General features: G+C 53.6%; 3 protein-coding genes across 5 annotated transcripts in view; 1 reads left to right on the top strand and 2 right to left on the bottom strand.

Annotated features, from left to right (window-relative positions):
- LOC126576461 (serine-rich adhesin for platelets) overlaps window positions 1-19,206 on the bottom strand; it is a 54,369-nt gene that overhangs the window by 9,659 nt on the left and 25,504 nt on the right. For all 3 annotated transcript variants that reach the window (XM_050237735.1, XM_050237734.1, XM_050237736.1), the window contains 2 exons: window positions 14,453-18,617; window positions 14,291-14,370 (listed from right to left, as the gene is read on the bottom strand). In XM_050237735.1, coding sequence (XP_050093692.1) covers window positions 14,291-14,370; window positions 14,453-18,576 — 4,204 coding nt within the window. In that variant the 5' untranslated portion in view covers window positions 18,577-18,617. The remainder of the gene's footprint in view (window positions 1-14,290; window positions 14,371-14,452; window positions 18,618-19,206) is intronic.
- On the top strand, window positions 83-1,816 carry LOC126576468 (uncharacterized). The gene is made up of 2 exons (XM_050237747.1): window positions 83-163; window positions 226-1,816. Exons 1-2 carry the CDS (start codon window positions 150-152, stop codon window positions 1,769-1,771), a joined length of 1,560 nt encoding a protein of 519 aa, XP_050093704.1. The 5' UTR covers window positions 83-149; the 3' UTR covers window positions 1,772-1,816.
- On the bottom strand, window positions 1,768-2,961 carry LOC126576472 (platelet glycoprotein Ib alpha chain-like). The gene has a single exon (XM_050237751.1). It carries the CDS (start codon window positions 2,907-2,909, stop codon window positions 1,830-1,832), a length of 1,080 nt encoding a protein of 359 aa, XP_050093708.1. The 5' UTR covers window positions 2,910-2,961; the 3' UTR covers window positions 1,768-1,829.

The raw sequence follows: 19,206 nt of genomic DNA, 5'->3' as shown, positions 1-19,206 counted from the left end.
TTTACTGATCGTTCAACCGCTCGATTGCACCGATCGCTTTCAGCTGATTAAAAACGCGCCAGGAGCGCTACGGTACTGATCAGTTGTAGTTGATCCGTCCGCTCGCTAGGTAGTGATTGGCTGATAGTAACGCGGTGACCCAGCAAGAAATGGATTCGTTTCGGTAGGTTTTAATTTTTCGTGTAAGTTCGTGTGGCTACCTCTGTATCTCTATTCTTCCTTCAGTGATGTTCACGTGTGGCTACTCATTCTGATTGTGGGGAGTGCCTCCGCCCTGCACTACGATTGTCTGCCATCGAAAGTACTGGAAGGCAAGGAAACACCATCCTGCCTACTGGACGGTGTAACGTTGCCCACCGCCGAGCACTTGCAGAACGTCACATTCAGCTCGAACCATGCCGCCGTTACGATGGAGCATGGTCTGATTCCGCACTTTACAGCCGAACTCGCCCGGAAGCTCCCAAAAGTGGAAGACCTCACCCTGGTTGGTATGGGCGTGAAGAAATTGCTTATTTGGCGTAGCTTGAAGCACCTCTCCGCGTACAATAACAGCATCGAAACGCTGGAGTTCGACGATGGTCTAAGCGGGAAACTCGGCAGTGAGTACGAGCTAACGTCGCTGGTGCTGAACGGTGGACTACTGAAGACTGTGCCACCACTGGGTAGCCGATTCAATCGCCTAAAGCTTCTCTCGCTCGATAATAACCTGCTGGAACAGGTGAAGCTAGACGATTTCGTGGGACTGACCCACCTGCAAAGCCTGTCGCTTGCCTCCAATCGACTGATACAGGTCGAGCTCGGTGCCTCACCCGAGCATGCCGGGTTTGCGCTGCTCAAGCTGATGCATCTATCGCTGGCCGGCAACCAGTTGCTCACCCTTAACATGACCGGCTGGGAGTTGGGTTCACTGGCGTCGCTTGATCTGTCCGACAACAACCTCTACCTGCTCGCCGGTGGGCTGGACAGCTTGGGCGCGCTGAAAGAGCTCCGTTATGCCCGAAACGATTGGAACTGTGAGTGGTTGAGTAAAGTGCAACTGCATCTCACCAGCGAAGCGATCTCCGTCGTCGACCGTGAACCGGAGGGCAGGTGTGCCGAGTCTTCGATGAAGGAACTGCAAGGAATCTGCTGTTACGAGCACGCCGAACTCGATTACTCAACGGACGTGTTTGGGACACGCTGGGAGCAACTGGCTGGATTGCAGCGCCAGTACGAACTGCTGCAGTATACGCACGATCTGCAGACCGTAAAGGAATCGGAAGCCATCGTTGATGAGGATCGGATGTTCCGGAACCGTCTAGACCGGACGAATCAGGCCCAGGATGGGCTGGAGCAGTCCTTGAAACGTCTTCAATCGAACGTAGCGGATGAAGTGGAACGAATGGAGCGTCTGTCGCTCGGTATTACGCGCTCGATGGCGGAGCTTCGCCGATCGTTGAACGATCTGTATCAGCTAAGCATCCAACCGGAACCATCACTCGATGCCATCCGTCAGCAGACGGCAGTGGGAAGCGTTGAGCGCATGGAGACGCAAATCGATAAGCTACGGCGAGGGATTCGCGAGTACGCCGGAAGCACGGAGATGCGCGAGAACCAGCTACGCAGATTGAGTGAGCGGTTGGCCGAGGTGAACGGCATGATTATGCAGTTCGAGCTGGAAAACCAACTGTCGCAGCAGCATGTGGCCGACCTGGAGGCAACGGTAAAGATGGCCTACGATCTGATCGACCGTAATCCATCGAAACCCCTGGGATCGCGTGTGGCAGTATAACATCGTGGGGAAATAAAGTTCTAGAGATCTTTTTTGTCGGTTTCACGCTGTGTGTCTATTACTTCTTTGGCACTTTGCCGGTCGTGCAGAGCGTCTCGAGGCTCGCCAGTCTGCCCGCCAGCTCTTGGAACTGATGGCGCTGCTTCCGTTGTGTCTCCTCGAGCTCATCGATCTGCTTCTTGGCGTCACGCACCCGGTGCTGCAGTTCGTCTACGATTGCGGTACGGCTAACGAGCAACAGGACGGGATCGGGCGACGAAGCGTTCTCACGGCAGCACATTTCATCAACCAGAATCACCGCTCCTTCCCCTCCTTCTGGTGGGCAATCGGCCGTGTCTCCGGTAGTCGCTATAGCTCGTGCCTTCATTCGCTCCACCATCCCATACAGCCAGCCACAGTTCCAGGGATTGTGATGTAACTCAAGCGACCGCAGGGCCGGTAACTCCTCGAGAAACGTAAACAGATAGCCGAGTTGATTGTGGCTCACATCGAGCACCCGCAGTCGATCCATGCGCCACAGGCCCGTATCGAGGAATGGTAGTAGATTGAACTGGAGGAACAGCTGCTCCAACCGTGGCATCACTAGCGGACCACCGTCGTTGACCATGCTGGTAAAGATCCGTTTCAGTCGATTGCGTTGCAGGGTGAGAATCTTGAGCTGTTCGAGTGGCGCAAACACAGAGAAATGCAGTGTTTCTAGCCGATTTTCGTGCAAATAGAGTTGCTCGAGGGAGGTTAGCTTCTGGAGGGGTTCGATGTCGGTCAGTCGGTTCTGGTACAGGTGCAACTGCCGTAACGGGAGTCCCTCGGGGATGACGTCAATCCGTTCGATGGCATTGTAGCTCGCGAACAGTGTATCGAGCGCCGGGCAACCATCGAGCGTAAGGTGCGCGATCTGCAACCGATGGATCATGAGATTCTCGACGTTGGGTAAGCGTTCAAACAGAGTGCGATTGATGCTTGGCAGGGTGCTGTTGCGGATCCAGATGGCCGTTTGACCGGCCGGAAAGCTGTCGTACGGTTCGGTGACGTTCTCCACCACACAGTAACCTTTGGCTGATTCGAGGCAGCTGAACGAAGCAACCACTGGAGAAACGAGTAGACAAACAAAACAAAAAACTGCGCGGAAAAACTCCATTATGCGGACTAGCGTAGGCTTCGCTGTTAATCACAAAATCACTGCTACGGAGTGCATCCGATTAGCGACTGATAGAGGCAGCAGCAGCCTATTACACTACCAGCGATTATCAGCTGATGAGCTTGGCGTCAAGGGTAATAAGGTTAAATTATAAGAGGGCGTTTGGCACGCTCATAGAACAACAGATAAGGACAGACAGACAGACGACACACGACAATGACGACGAGTGACACTCACCAAGAAAAGCGGAAACCAACTGCTGCTCGAACAGATCGCCATCGACGACCACTTCGTCCTTCGCCGGTGACTGCCCACTATCGCTATCGGTCGCTATCACAGCTTGTTGCACAGGTTGGAGTTTTGCCGAGTGTTTTCTTCTCGGTGGAACCACCGGTGGCTTCGATTGCTCACTGGTGGGCCGCTCTTTGGTCGCCAGTGAATCGGGTACCTGCCGATCCGGATCCGGTTGCCGAACGCGAACCACACACAGCGATCCGAGATGTGCCGGAGATTTCGAGAGTGCCCCGTAGTTGGCCGGTGACACAAAGTTCTCATACACCGGATCTTGTGGCCTTTGCTTGGCATTGGTGGGAATGGTTCCCGGATCATCACTACGCTGTTCCTGTTCCTCTTCCGATGGTGCTGGCGGAGGGTCATTGCGATCGAACAGATACACCGAGGATGTGGACGATACAAACACTTCCCCCACAGCACGAGGGCGCCTTTTACGGGGCACGGTACCGACGGTGGTGGACGGAACCGGTGTCGGTGGCGGGACCAACGGGGGCAGCGCATTCACGTATCCAAGCGCCATCCTGGTGCGCAACCTGGCACCGGCGTACGATGCTTGCTCATACTGACCGTTGTTCGGTGGTGGCCGCATTGGTAAGCCTTTACATTGTCAACAAACACACATACGCGCACTGAGGATACTCGTTTTGTTGGCACAATCTCCCCGAATGCACATTCACTTGGGACTCTTCTAGATCTTTTTGGATTTTCCCGCTTGCTCTGTGACACAATAGACGAAGGTTACTATGTTGTACTCAAACAATGTTTCTCAGTTTAGTGTTTGATTGATTATTCGAATTGGGGAGCTTTCTTGAGATCCTTCTCCAAAAAGATCCCTTGAGATTACTTTTGAAGACGATGGTAGCCCCTGTTTGACAAATTGATAACCAATGAACCATTAACCATCAACATCCACACAAACACACACCTTCCTTCCGGTTGCATTTCGAATCCCAAAACGGACACCAATCATTGGATATGCTCGGACACGGTGAATGCACCCATCCAATATCGGCGGTGTTGTTGCCGGATTCGGAAGCTACCAAGCACCGTTTTACTACCAATTTCACGATGACTGCAACGATCATGACGACGACAAGTCATCATAAAGGGAATGCGCACCAACGCACTTTCACTGCAGCCAAACCACGGGGCCAATGATTTTGCACGAACCGCAAACTAATCGGGGCCATCGTGGTGGTGCGGCCATAAATTTAGGAAACTGTGGCAAGCGAACCCTAGCGTGGCATTCCATAAAGCGGGAGCATAACCATTTTATTGTCGATTTGCAATAAAGTATCGGAATTGGCCGAGGGACAAGGCAAACATGTTCTGAATTTTACCACCGCCGTGTCCCGCCGTCCGTATCCGGTGAAAAGGCTAGCAAGGCCATCGCACCACTGACAGTATACTTTCGCTTCGTTTCACCGGTTGGCCACCAAGAAAAGAAAGGAAAAAACAAACCACGACAGAACTCTTAATTAGTATCCGCCGCGCCACCGAATTTCGGAAGGGAACAAACAAGAAACCCCCCCCCCAAAAATAGCGCCGTCTCCGTAGCGCAACCGAATGGGAAATTATCGGTTTCGGTTTGCATCCGGATTTGCGGGCCCTCGGTCCGGGCCAGATGATTGCGTAATCCATTGCGTCCAAGCGGTGGTCCGGTGGTCCCGCCATGGTCTCACTGTTTTCGATTTAATGCCTATCAATCGCGCTGATTAGATGCCTGAGGCGGAGGAGAGCAGAGGTGGACACTACATCGGACTCTGTGTAGCTGTCAACAACCGACCCGGGAAGCCGACACCGGATCAACTTTAAGATGCGCGAATTCCAGGCCATCTCCACAGTAGAGCATCAAGTAGAGGAAGTACTGCTACTGTGGCTACTATTAGCTATTACTCGACCTGGCCTGAACAGCGGCTGCAACAGTTGTTGGTGAGCTTCCGTCTCACACCCCTCCCACCCCGGTTGGCGTTTGTATTCAATTCATCAATTATGAAAACAGTTTTCTATTTCTCTAGCCACCGGCCGAAGGTCGGTGAAGCCAACGCAACTCCACGCTAAAGCAACGGCGCCCCACGGCGCGACGGTGGCGGCAAAAGTGATTTTGAAATTTTCATTTCGTTTTTTTTTTCTGTTTCGTTCAAAGCGTTTACGTTTCACTTCATTTTGCGACCTCCACGAGGCGAGCACAAGTGAACGCCGCCGCAGCGTGGGGGCGCATTAGAAGATTTAAATTTTCCCGATTAAAAACCACCCACCCGGAGGTGAGAGAAGGAGGCGCGTGCGCGCGCTGTTTAGTTGCTGCTTCAAACCAGCCACTGGCCGCCATTTCTTAATTAACTTGTGGTTTCTGTTGTCCCAAAGCGCTGGCCCAGAGAGGGGGGCGGGGGGGTATGTTTTTTTTCCTATTTTTGGATTGTTGGTTTTTATGCTGCAAAAGACACCAGGTCTTTGTGATGATGAAGAATTGTTTAAAACGCTCAGGGGACGCTGGTCACGATTACTCGGTGGGGTCGAGTAGAAGAATGTGTGACCCACCACCACCGCAAGAGATTGAGGAATGGGGTTTAGAGTTTGCTTTCGTAAGTAGCCGACGTCGCAGTTGGTGCAGCATCTTATCAACCATTACGGGCGTCACGATGCCACTGACACGCTGCTGCTGCTGCTGCTGCTGCTGCTGAAGAGGAGGAGAATCGTTTGGTGATCTTGTTGTTGTTGGGTGAGGGGTCATGGCTTTGCTTAATCAAACAGCATTTAAAATGAAGCAGCAACAGCAGCAACCCTATTCACGCTCCGTTTAGGTCTAACTATTTAGCATTAGAGAGCGAGAGATCGTCGTTAAAAGGGTTACTAGGCCGTATGATACGATCACCTGACCAACCGAGCACCAGCTCTGGATGCTTTGGATGGTGGAGTGGAGTGGAGTGGAGAGCACAACCGAATGACAACCGAGTGGACAATAGCAACCTGCGACGAGCTCATCATATCTCATGCCCGGATCAACGCTAATCACTCGCTCCACTAACTCTGGCTCCCGGGGGGAGGGTCTTGTACACAATCACAATCACATCATCATCATCATCATCATCATCGTCGTTGTCGCCGTCATGAGTCTATTAGTGGCCGAGGTGGCCTTTGGTCACACAAATGATCCAGCCAGCCACCCATTGTGCAATGAGCGATTGACAACAACGTGTACAGTGTGGTGTCTAGTGTGCACACTACCACCCAAGGTCAACGGCAACGCCATAAAAAAAAGCTACAGACGCCAGCAGCGCAGGCCTCGACGATCGTGCGGATTTGCATATCACGATCACACTCCACTCCAAAACTTCAAACAAGAGGGTAGAGGAGGGGTGACAACGAGTTCTCACTTTCGTCGGATCGTGATCATTCGATCATTCCTTCTCCGGGTGTACGCTGTATGGTGGTGCTCATTTGTTCGAGAGTAGCGCTGATACTGCTGCTGCTGCTCTAGGAACGTTGGTGCGCGAGTTCTCGCCCCCAAAGTCCCACAGATGATATCATAAAGAAAGGCCAAACCCTACACACGGTCGCTTGGTAGGCGTTACGCGTTCAATCGCAAACAATCGGCGTGCAACGCTGCCTAGGACACCACCTAGGGCATAATGCACTGATGACAGGGCTCAGGTTCAGTTGGCCGCTAGTTCGCTAGTCCGCAACCAAGCACGCGGTTTCTCATGCAAACACGCAACTACTACTGGCGGTTAGGTCTGGGCACAAACGATTCTCGCTACGTCTTCTTCTTCGCTTGCGCAATAGATGATTTGTACGCGGGGCCCCAAAAGGCAAAGAAAAAGGGCTCGCGAGCGCGGGCGCGCGCGCGCGAGAAAGAGGGTGAAATGGTGCGCCGCGGCTGCCGCGTGTTGCAATCGGAAAATGGTTGATTACGAACCATTAGACTGGCCACACAGACACACCAAAAGAAAAAAAAGAAAACAAAGAAAGAAAAAAGCCCGGCGCGCTGGAAAAAGGCCTCTGCCAAGCTAATGCTTCCCCAAAGTGGCCAATTGTTGGAGGGTGATGAGCAGGGGAAGCAGGTCCAGTTACATGATGTTGCTGACTGCTGGCTGCAGTAGAGAGTCAGGAGTCAGCAGCAGCAGCAGCAGAATGCACTCTTCGGCACTGTTTCGCTGCGTGCGTGCTCGAAAGCAACATTCGGCTTCCGCTAATTGGACGCCACGCCGGGCGAAAACTCGGTAATTAATCGGATTGTCTATGTGGAGCGCCGGACCGCCCCGGAGCAGAGCCATTGATTGATTTTATGTGAGATGAGATGAGAAACACAGTTCGGAACAGTTCGGAATTGGATAATCGAATCGATTGGAGAGGAAAAATTGGAAAATTGATTGATAAACTTGGGCCACAGGAGCCAGGGGGTCAGGGTATGTATGGGCCTGGGATTGGCCAATCATTTTCATCTGCTTTGCAGATCGATCGATTGATCGACGAAGATCGATTTTTTTTTTTGGGGGAAAACTCAGCGCTCAGCTTCTTTATCTTTGGATCCTCTTCGATCTTCCTATTTTCGTTTGGACCCATGGCGATGGCTAAGCGGGAAGCTAAAACCGCGGGAAGTGCGTAATACAAACACTTGCTCCTTGGGAGCACAGTTCTCTGTGAGCCAAACTGTGTATGTCCTTGCACCGTAGTGTCTATTGTTTTGTCAATCGACCGACAACCTTCGCACCCACCCCTGCGGTGTCACAGATTTTCTGTGAGATTTAAGCCTGTTCCGGTTGCGTTGCATTGGCGCTGATTGCACCTCTTGCTATTTCCTTTCCCAACCAAATAACCAACCACAGTTTTGATGGGCGATCACGCAGCGCTGCTGCTTCGGTGGGAAGACACGCCAGCACCACGACGACGATGATGATGCCGCGAGTCAATTAAAATAAAATCAAAACCGCGTCAAAGATCGCACACGGTAATCTCCGCTCCCTGAGTTGCGGCTTAACCTTGTGGCTTGTGCGCGACTGAACGGAACACGGAAAGGCCATCAGTCGCGGAGTTTCGGCTCGTTCGCGGCATCGACAGCCGGAGATGCCAGAGAGCACCAAAACGCGTCAAGGTGCTTATTACAAACGAGCCACAAAACCGGGGGGACCGATCGTCGGTGAGCAGCAAACCGCGCCATTCAAGCGAATCGCCAACAAGCCCCAAAATCCGGTTGTCTTAAGAACGGCTCTAAGCGGTGCTCGCATTTGCACCACGGCGGTTTTTTTGGCCGGTGGCTGGCAGAAGGCGCTGGAACCGGTTTTGTTGGACCGCCCGAGATGATCCCGTGTAAGGAAACCTGCTCCAGATAGTCACGCATGAGTCATGGTCATTCAGTGCGGCCCACAGACACACAGCTACGGACACAGACACCCGGAGACAGTTGTCGCAATTCGGCTTAGCGAACAGCAGCATTCGCTGAGCGATCTCGGCACGATATTACGTCAGCAGGTCAGCGGGCGACGCCATTCCAGTTTTCAACTGCTCCAACTTGGACAGTGATCGGGAATCGGGAGGTATACCTATAGGAGTATACTCCGGATCGGTCTTGAGATTCCCCTTAGATGCAAATGATCGATCGAGGGTCAAAGGGAGGCCCAGATGGCTTGGGTCTAAGGTCTGGGAGCGGCCATCTCCACTGCATGGCCATTCAACTGAAACAATTTCTACCCATCAAAGGCGAAAGGGTGCACTCCGGTTGACCCATTAGACCTCCCTCGCCTGCACTGCATTGTTACGCTTGATTAAGCACGCTGCAGCACAGTCGGCCTGGTGGTCACTTGGAATGCTCAACAAATGACATCTAAATGCTCTGTCTTCCAATACAAGAGCTCAAGAAAGAAAGGGACGAAAATGTTGCTTGCTTCACGGGAGAGGGCTTCGTAGATTGAAAGTCTCGTTACTACAAAGCAGACGATGTCGACTGGAGAAGATCGCAGTCGATCGTAGAGACGCAGCAGCGATCGAAGCGGAGCGATTTGACCTTTCATTCCCAGTGCACGACGACCACGGATGATCGTCGTGCGGCAGCGGTAAGGTTCCAATCAAGCCACGGCCATCTCTGCCCATACCAGCCAGCGCGCCAAATGACTCTCTTGGTGGCGATCATACGTAGCCGCCGCAGCTGTGTGAGTACCGTGTACCGTGTACATGCGCGATGCAGAACAAGTTTCTCGAGTTTCTGCGCCCGTTTGCCTTGACGGGTCACAGCCACAGCCGCGACCGTTTATGACTCGGCGCAAACGATCGAGTACGAGATCATCGCGGTTGCTACGGCTGCTGCTGCTGCTGCTGGTTTGGTGCGCCGGTTTTTGGTCCACGATCCCGGGTACTTCGGTAGCCTGTTAGTCGGTCTAGCCATTCCAGTTCACTTCCTGGGACCCTAGGGGGTTTTATGTCTCCCAAGGGGCGTAAGGCGCACATTCCTGTCGCTCTCTCTCTCTCTTTCCATTAAACACGCACAGTGCAGCTGTGTGTCCATGATCAAGCCAAAAAGCAATTAGAAAGAGTAACATTCTTCGAGCCCAGCTGAAAGTAGCCCAGCATCAGCACCACTTCCTTCTCATTAAGTCGCGTTGAACGCGAACAAGTCAAGTCATTCCAGGCGAATTTTGGAGATCTATCCCCTCTCTGCTCCTCCTCTTTCTTCACCACCACCACTTCAGCATCCCTAATTGCTGGCAACATGACACAACATCCGCCTGGGCGTGCGCGTGTGTCTTTCCATTCGGTGAGCCGCCAGATTTTTGGTTTTTGGTTTTGGGGAAATGAACCAAATGTAGACCGACCGACAGAATGCGCCCACCCAACCCATCCGGAATGCAGTTCGTGATCCGCCACCCCTTTTTTTGGGGTGGTCCATAAACGCGCGGCAGGATGTTGTTCGGTTGTTAAGTGATAACTTATACCCACAGACCGTTCGCTGAACAAGGCCCAAAGCTTTTGCTTAGGGGCGTACCGGCCAGTCACTAATTGGTCACCCAAGCAGCCGGGCAAGCCAGTCAGATGGCCCGTCAGAGAGGAAAGGGGAGGGCCACCAGATGCTGTCATAGGCGGCGATCGCACAGCGACCTTGGCGTCCGTGGACCACCAGGAGGGGTTCGTTGGCCAGTTGCGGTTTCATTGCTTCTGTGAATGATCTCATGCCCGGGACCTAACGATGAAGCCAATCGTCGCGCAAATGTTCTCTTATCTCCATCGAGAAAGTGTCGATCGTGTGTGCGCATGTGTTGTGGCAATTAGCACGGAGTAAGCTGACGATAATCCTCCAGAAACCAATCACCACACCCGCTGAGCTGCGATGCTGTTTCGATTGTTTACGCAGTCAACGTTAATGTTGTTTACGAAACATCAAGTTCTGAAGCACGCAAGGAGTTTGGTGATGGAGTTTGGGGCCACTAGCCACTGGTTGGTTTGCTGTTGCTTCTGCGCGCACCACACAATGTCGTCTTTCGTGCTGCTGCTGCTGCTGCTGCTGCACCATGAGCACCACCAGCGGGCGCCGGCGGCCACAAAGTGGTTCGTTTTGATGCAGTTTTCACAACCTGCAGCGCGCATCGATCGACGCCATCACGTCACACATCACGAATTATTATTACTTTTGGAGTTGTTTCGTAAGTTCCAAGTGCTCGTGTGGATTGAGTGAAACGATCGATTGCAAACGATGACGGCGATGCGACGTTGTGCAGTACCGAGCGCTTGGAGCTTACGAGGCGCTGCACACGGATGATGATGATGGTTCGTTTCCGACGAGTTTTTTTGTGACAAACAGCCAGTCAGACGACTCAATCCTGATCCTGATCAGCACTCTTCGGGGAGGATTAGGTAATGGTCGGGTGCGCGAGAGCGTGCTGCATTCGAGTTAGTCCCCCCCCCCCCGGGTAGGAGGGCTGGGCTCCCTGGTCTGCCTTCCAACACGCATTTGGCTCGTTCCGCTTCACGGATCGGTTGGTCGGTCGCTGGCATGGCAAAACCCCATACTCCACCACACCATCAAAACGATCATAATCGAATGCAAGCCCCGCTTTTTTCATAGGCACACTGCCGCCACACCAACACACGCGCGCAGACCGCCGAGGGCAGACACTATTCTTCACTTTCAATATTCGCGGGACACGCCGATGGCCCCGAGATGGCCAATGGTTTGTCGTTGTTGGCTCCAAAAACAAAACAAAAAACGACGAGATGCTGTTCCGCATTCTATAAGAAACCCACGTTAAGCCTTTGGCGCCGTTTCAATCTGCGGTAACCATGGAGCACACAATGGAGCAGCGGATACACCAACACTAACAGCACAGAGCACAGGGCACACGACAGAGTGGAACACACGAAGGGTTGAAGGTGATCACATGGTACGGCAGTTCTGCCATAAGGTGTACTAAGAGAGTAGTCACCGATCGATTCAAGCAGCACTAAACAAACAAACACACATACAGAGCCAAAGCTCACCACCTACGCTCTAACGACGAGAACTCGCGCACAGCACGCACGTGCACACACCTTAATGCACGAAAGCTTAATAAAGGCCCCCACAAGATGACACCGACCAGAGAGCGCCACCGAACTACAAGCGATCGCGCTAAAAATGGGGAGGGATCGCGCTGGTTTGGTTCGCTCCACAGCGACGACGACGACGACGATCGGGCTTCTCCATGCTCGAGCCTGGAGCGTGTTCTCTCTCTCTCGCGATCTCGCTCTCATGCTGTGCCTATGCCAGCACTCTCCGGACTATGCTCCACGACAATTTTTGACGATCGATGCAAATGATCACCCCTTCCCGCCTCAAGCATGGCTGCACATTGGCTCTAGCTCACCAAGGGAGATCCAAGGGTTTGGCGACGGTTCGCTTGGTTCATTCAATCAATACAGAAAAAGAGCTCAGCGGTGACTATCAACTCGTTGTCGTGATCAATTGTAACCTCACTCGAGGATGGCTTCTGCCAAAGGCTGCAGGATTTCCCAACTAAACGATGACGCCAAAGGCGCTAAAAAGTGGAGAAGGAGAGGAGGACCGCTGTGCGCAACCAGGCGAAGGTGCATCACCTCCTTACATAAACTTTTGCACGACTTCGAGATTTCAAAACGTCCAAGCTGATCGCATTTCGGGGCACCGAGCGAGTGGCCAACCGAGCACCTTCTTCGTTTCGAGCATCATCATCATCGTCAGCTTTCCACAGGACAGGCGCGCACGGTAATAGATCGGACGCAGTTGAGGCAGCTCGCAACTCGCCAATGCCAATGTCATTAGCTGAAGCACCAACAACAAAAAAAAAAAGGCCCCAAGAGGTGCCTCTCGTGCGCTCACTTTGATGAACGGTCCTCCGATCGCTGCGCCGCATGGTGGACATGATTGACATTTCGAAAACGCTGCCACTTTTTGGAGGTGAGTGAGAGAGAATCCGTCCAAAAATTGCGTGGTGACCATCGTTTTCGGTGGGATGCTGTCGGCCAGACGGCGTACTTTCTTGGTGGCCATTTTGATGGCTAGGAAAGGAAGAAGACGGTCAATCAACCGCTGGGGTCAATTAATTGCACCACCAGGTCCCACACAAAGATCGTATCCGTCGTCCATCGCCGCTCGATGCGTAATCGATTTGGGAATCTTCGATCAAGTGGTTCTCGCGTCCGCTTCGCGGAGATCTCGAGCTCATGTAGGTGAGTTGGTTTAAGTTGGCAACCAGCACAACAATGGGCCGGTTCCCGATGGATGGTATTTTATGGACGGTACGCACACTCGCACGCACAGACGATGACAATGGAGGTGCATCTTCGGCATGGCGCAATCATGTTCGAGAGCACGACTGTGTCGACTGCAATAACTGTCGCTAGCGTGAGTGATTAGATGCATTAACGATGAGCTACATTAAAAGAGCTGCATCAGCAACAGCAGCAACAGTAGAAGAAGAAGCAATCCAACACGTCGCTTCTCAAGCTTCCAGCGGTTTTGTTTGTTTGCTTGTCGTTGCCGTTTGCAAAGGCACGCGAACGCGATCGAGCTAACAAACAGCAAATGGCCACTTACATAAAGATCTGCTTCTTTTCTTTCACCACGCGCTCATGCAGAAGAAGCTGATTGTGATGATCAGGGAAAACAACACACTCGTCCCTGCACTTGCATGACTTGTAGAATAAGTAATTACTCGCTACCTCACTCCCTCTCGAAGTCGAATCGCTTTCCCATCGATCGTGACAATAACACACGCAACTCGCAGAAGCAGCAGCATCAGGACAAGGGGCTGCGAAATGGCCCACGCTGTTCACACAGTCGAAGCATGTGTTGGAGAAATTTCGGAAGATCAAACGGTGAGGACGACGGTGATGATGAGCATGATGACGCCCGGCGCCCTGCGTAACAGTGACACATGATTAATCACGAAACAATAGCTCTACACGTGATGCGATGTTATGATGGGTTTTAACACAAAACACAAATAACAATCACTCGCATGCTGTGGTGGGTGTGAGAAAGAATCTCAGAAAACCATCTCAGGTTGGCAAAAAATTAGCCGAATCATCAAATTAAGAGCCGTGATTGGAGAGAAACCACGTGCGAGCGAGCGAGCGCGCGGGCCCCGTTTTGCGCGCTTTTGTGCTCAGTTTTGCTCAAATCGATCAGTGTGCACTGGATTGCATACTTTCAGGGGTTTTAGGAGATGGATTTTTGAAAACGCACGCGACGGAGTTTGGGAAGATCGAACCAGATTAATCCAACCAACGGAGTCCCTCGAGCCAGACAGATGCCCACCGGTTGGTGTAGCGAGGGGGGAAACAGATCACAGGTTATGATCTTGCGCACTTCATTAGCGCTCGCGGGAGGGGGGACGCGCAAAGTGCGTGCGAGAGAAGGTACCGGTTGGACTAACGGGAATCCGGCTGCTGTGCCGCCTGCTGTGGCGCCGCCTGCTCTCACGAACCGCAAAAGGGCAGATGGATAGTGTGTCATCCTGGCAGCATCGGGGACTGGAGAATGATTTGCATAAGACGCTCGGCGATCGCGCGCGCTCGCGATGCGTGGACGCTGTTTGATGTGGTCGTCGCCCAGTATAGGAATGGTTCTGTGTGCCACTTACCGTCGATCTTGGGGTGCGGGATGCGCGCCACTTTGCGCGACCTTAACGGTGTATGGTGGATCCGTTTGCGCTCGCGTACACTGGAATGGAGAAGGAGAAGCGGCGGATGAGCGCAACGCAAGTGGACACCCAGTTCCCCGGCAGTTCGGTTCGGTTACTTACACGATAAAGTTAGGGCGCTTGGAGCTGACCATCGTCGTCGTCGTCGTCGCTGCCGCTGTACCATCGCTGGATCGTACCGCTTCATCGCCCGGATCGCCACCACCACCAGCGACATACTCCTCATCCGATGAGATGTCGGTCCATTCGGCGCTGTTGCTTGTGTCACTACCACGTTCACTTGGTGGTGTTAAGCTCGGCAGACCGGCCGTCGTACCGTACAGACTGTTGGTGATCTGGTCGGATGCGAGCGTCGTCGTGGAACCACCGGCGATCGCACGCTTCATCGCTGCGTTCCGCACGTAGTCGAGCCGGGAACCGATCGATTCGTAACAGTTGGAGGACACCAACGACACGGTGTCCCCGGGTGGGGACTCTTGTTGCCGTTGCTGCTGTTGTGATGTTACCATTCGATGCCGGTGCTGCTGCTGCTGCTGCTGCTGGTTGACCAATGGTGCGTCAGCGATGCCCAGTTCTCCGTCTGTCGCCACTCCGACACCCGATGCCTCAGCGCTACTGGCCGGATCATCGTAATCCAGCATATCGTCCGCGCTGCGGATCGTATCGTAGATGTTCTCCTCGTAGATCTGCTGCTCCCGCTGTCCGTGGGGTGATTTGTCCAGCAAATCCGTCCCCGGACCCGGAGTCGAGAAGGGGCTCTCACTGATGCTACTGCAGAGCGCATCGATCGATCGATCGAGCACGTTGGTCGGTGTGGTGCACGGTGTACTGGTGATGGTGGGGTTGCGCGGTGGCAACGGAATGTCGTCCGGTTTCGGTGGCCGCGGTGGAATTTTGCTGTACTTGATCCGCTCATAGTTGGACTGGTACGTCATCTGCAGGTGCTTCGGCAGTGTCTTTGGTGAGGACGATAGGATGCGCTTTGGTTGGGGCAGTGTCAGATCGTTACCGGTGCGGCCGTTGTCATCCCGGGCCGGTGGCAGATCCGGTGGCAGTGGACTACAAATTTCGTACGTGTCCTCCTCGCGAGCAGCCTCACCATCGGCAGTCCCTCGAACCGTGTGGTGGTGCTCGATCGATTCGTAGTTTTCGAACGATTCGTAACTATTCACACTGATTGTGTCGTCTGGCTTGAGGAGATGACTACCGAGTTCCGCCACACCGGACGATTCGCTCGCCCGTGGCTTACTGATGCTTTGATAGAGGTTCTCCGATTCTCGCTTCGATTTGTGAACAAACGATTCAATCTTCGTCGTTAGTTCACTCAAATCGATCGCACTGGCAGGACTAATAAGAGTCGCTCCTCTCCCATTACTCGTCACCGTACGGTCGTAGGCCGGCTTCGTAACAGGCTCATAATCGGAGTCCTCGGAATGGTGAGCCCGCTGCGTCGCCGTGCGCTCGTTCCAGCTTAACCTTCCGATCGCGCCGCGGAAACACGGGAACTGATGATCGTCCATCGAGACGGACTTGTTGATGACGACCGTATTGACCGCTTCGACGAGGTTCCGCTGACTAAGGGGAGCGGCCTTACTGACGCCAGTACCCGTTTCTCGGAACAGAAACGATGGGTTTGGCCGTACCTCGCTCAACAACCGGACCGTCTCATCGGTGGCTGAACTCACCGTCTCCCGGTCCGCGGACTCATCCTCCGTGAGGGAAAGATCGTTGAAACTTTTCGACAGATTCTCGATCCTCTGGCTCACCGTGCTGATCGCTTCGAGAATCTTTTGCTCCGAAGTGTCCACTGGACGCTTATCCGTTGGTGACGGATGTGGCCCACCATCGCTGGTCATCACCGGTTGTTCCTCTTCCACCATTATCGTCGGGATTTCGAGCGACGAAACGAAGGATGTACGCTTCGATTCTGAGGTGCGTGCCGGATCCTCGAGCTCGCGCAATACCACCTTGACCGAGGGATCATTGCCGTTGTCAGCGCCGGCGGCAGGCATTACCTCGATTTGGATTTTCTTCGAGGATCGGAATGTGAGCCGTTCGTAGATTTTCGAGACCGTGCTCTTGCCTTTCTTCTTCTCTTTCTTTTCGTCTTTTGTGCTAGGAGCCACCGCTGGCTCACTGTTTGGCAGTGCGGAAGTGGCCTCGTATGGGGTCGATGTGTATGCGCCATGCTCGACGGAACTTGCATTCGGTGGCGTTTGTGGTGGTTCGTCCTTAGTGACTTCTATTGCTTGTTGCTCGTCTGAGCCTACTGAGGCGACTGCTGGTAAGGTCGTCTCTACGTTACCATCCACTTGACTCTCGTAAGAAACTTCCGCCATCGCCTCCTTGATCATTTCTTTGATGTTCGGGGCGCGTCCTGACCCTTGGCTTTCCTTGGCGGCCAACGCTTTCTTTTCCTTCACGAGTGGCCCCGTCTTCGTCTTCTGCAGCACCTGTTCGCTTTTGTCCGGTACCTTCGGTTTGGGTTTCCCCGGTGGTGGTTTCCCGGTGTCACCGCCATCCGGTTTACGGCCCGCTGCTGCCGATTCAAACATCTCCAGCATTTTGCGAACCCCGGGCGATGAGTTACGGTGGCCCGATTCGGCCCATTCCGGGCGGCGGTAGATGTTCTTGCGCAGACTGGGCCGCTTCCGGACGCCCGTCCGCCGGAGCGAAGAGTTTTTACTCGAAACCGAGCTTATCTCGTCGGAGCTTTCGTCCGTCCGATGGTTGCCAGCAGAAGGAGCTGCTGCTGCTGCTGCCGAGCCTGATGCTCCGTTGGTCTGCTGGCCAGAGTTGGAATTCCTTTTCCGTAAACTCGACCGTCCGAGGCTTCCGTTACGGGATGTGGTGCTCACGAAACCGTACAGTTCGTTCACTCCCGACGAACCGGCAGCACCACCACTGGTATCCTCCAGCACTTTGTACGCCACGTTACCGGACTTGTGGAGATAGCCACCACGACGTTTCACCTGTTCCAGCAGGCTCGCATCCTGTTGGATCATTTGGTTAAACTTGCTGGTTAGGGCGGCCACCTTCGTACCATTACCGGCCAGTAGCCGCCGGTTGTATGGCGAGATGTTGTTCAGGAAGCTAATCTTGCGTGTCGGTGTGTTGCACTTGCGTCCGAGCGATGCAGTGGCCACTGTCGTCGTCACCGGTGCTGCTGCCGCTGGCAGAAGAGATGAAGGAGGAAGTGATTCCTCCTGCGGGGATGCAACGGAATCGACCACCACCGTCGGAACTGGCTCGCGTGACTCTGCGGTCGCCTGTTCCGAAGCGGCTGGATCTTGCGCCCTGGTCGTCCGATCATCCGGTACGCTCTGTATGTCCACACCGATGTAATTGTTGACGTACTGTTCCACCCGGAGTGGCATCTTGTCCGCCTGTTGCTGTTGTTGCTTATCTTCACGTGACAATGCCCTGATACCGAGCAGTTCCGTCCGGCGCGCCCAGTGAATGTGGTTCCCTAATGGGCTGGATGTCGCTAGCGGGAACGAATCTCGGCCTACACCGGCCGCTGGCACAACACCCGCGGCACTCGTCGTCGTTGTGGCACCACCACCGCCACTGCCAACGCACTTTCGCTTCTCGAGGGTTGGATCACGGTGTGGGCTGAGCAGCGCGGCATGAGACGATCGTTTGCCGTTACCGCTACCCTTGTCCTGCTCGAGTGCAAGTAATGAGCGGCGCCTTCCGGAGCGTCCGATCGAACCGTTCCGCTGGAACCGTAGCGAGGCCTGCGGAGAAGCTGACTTCCTGGTACTGCCGGCGATAGTGGCACACTTTAGCTTTCTACTCAACGGATCAACGGTGGCCCCGGACAGGACACGATTGTTCCAAAACTGGCGCAACCGCTGTACGCTGTACGAGGAACACTGGACCGGTGGTGAGTAGTCGTCGTTACTGCTCGGTGCTGATGGTACTGTGCCCGAGGACACGATTGTTGGTGGCAGCTTGGGTCGCTTAGCCTTTGGTGAGATGCTTAGCTCCACCTCGAGTGTACTGTGTTTGCAGGTTTCTTCGTTTGGCGGCTGTCTCGAGGATGGTTTGGAACCGAAAAAGTAGAATCGTTGTATGAAGGCCGATGACCCTTTGCGCGAATCCTGCGCTGGAGTATCGGAGGGCTGTGGTGGTTCACCACAGGACGCTAGTTTTGGTCGCTTCTCACCAACTGAGACCGTCGCCACCGCCGGTGCGGTACGGTTGCTGGTGACGTGCATCATGCCGCGATGCAGGTGATCGCACCTCGGAGCGATTTATAGACCTAAAACGAGAACAAAAACGGAAGAAATTAGACACATTTGAACTGGGTTTTGATTGCCATTTTTGATGCTTGCTTCTTTAGCGAAGACTAATTTGCTTTGAAGATCGCAGCAGGCACCGCACTGGAATCCACGGTCATGGGCGCCTTTGATTGACTCACGGACGAGCTGTTCAGAAGCCAATCTACCGGCCACAGGTTTCAGTCTTCTCCTGGGATCGGTATTTCCGTCCGCTAAAAGCCAGAGAGGGCTAATGTTCGAATTGGTCACGCCGGAGCGTAATGAAAACAATTTACTGACCAACATCGTCCATAACCGGTTCTGTTGGGCTTCGTTGGACCTTAACCATAGCGAGAAGCTTCTTCAGATGCACTTTAAACTTCCTTTCGTCGAAGGGATGAATCATCTGCAGCAGAACACAGACACACTCATTGGACTTATCACTCAAAGGGCAAACGAAACCACGAGCACCACGAGACAGTCTGCACGGAATGTTGCACCCTGAATGATTCGTTCGATCCTGCCGCAGGCCCCGAAGAAAGCTTATATGCCACTGACCAACGGGAGTTGTGTAACGCGCCGATATGACGA

The sequence above is a fragment of the Anopheles aquasalis genome, chromosome 3 (assembly GCF_943734665.1).
Source record: "Anopheles aquasalis chromosome 3, idAnoAquaMG_Q_19, whole genome shotgun sequence".
In the NCBI taxonomy this organism is placed as follows: Eukaryota; Metazoa; Arthropoda; class Insecta; order Diptera; family Culicidae; genus Anopheles; species Anopheles aquasalis.
The sequence above is the reverse complement of the archived record's forward strand: the minus strand, read 5'-3'. Positions and strand labels throughout refer to the sequence as shown.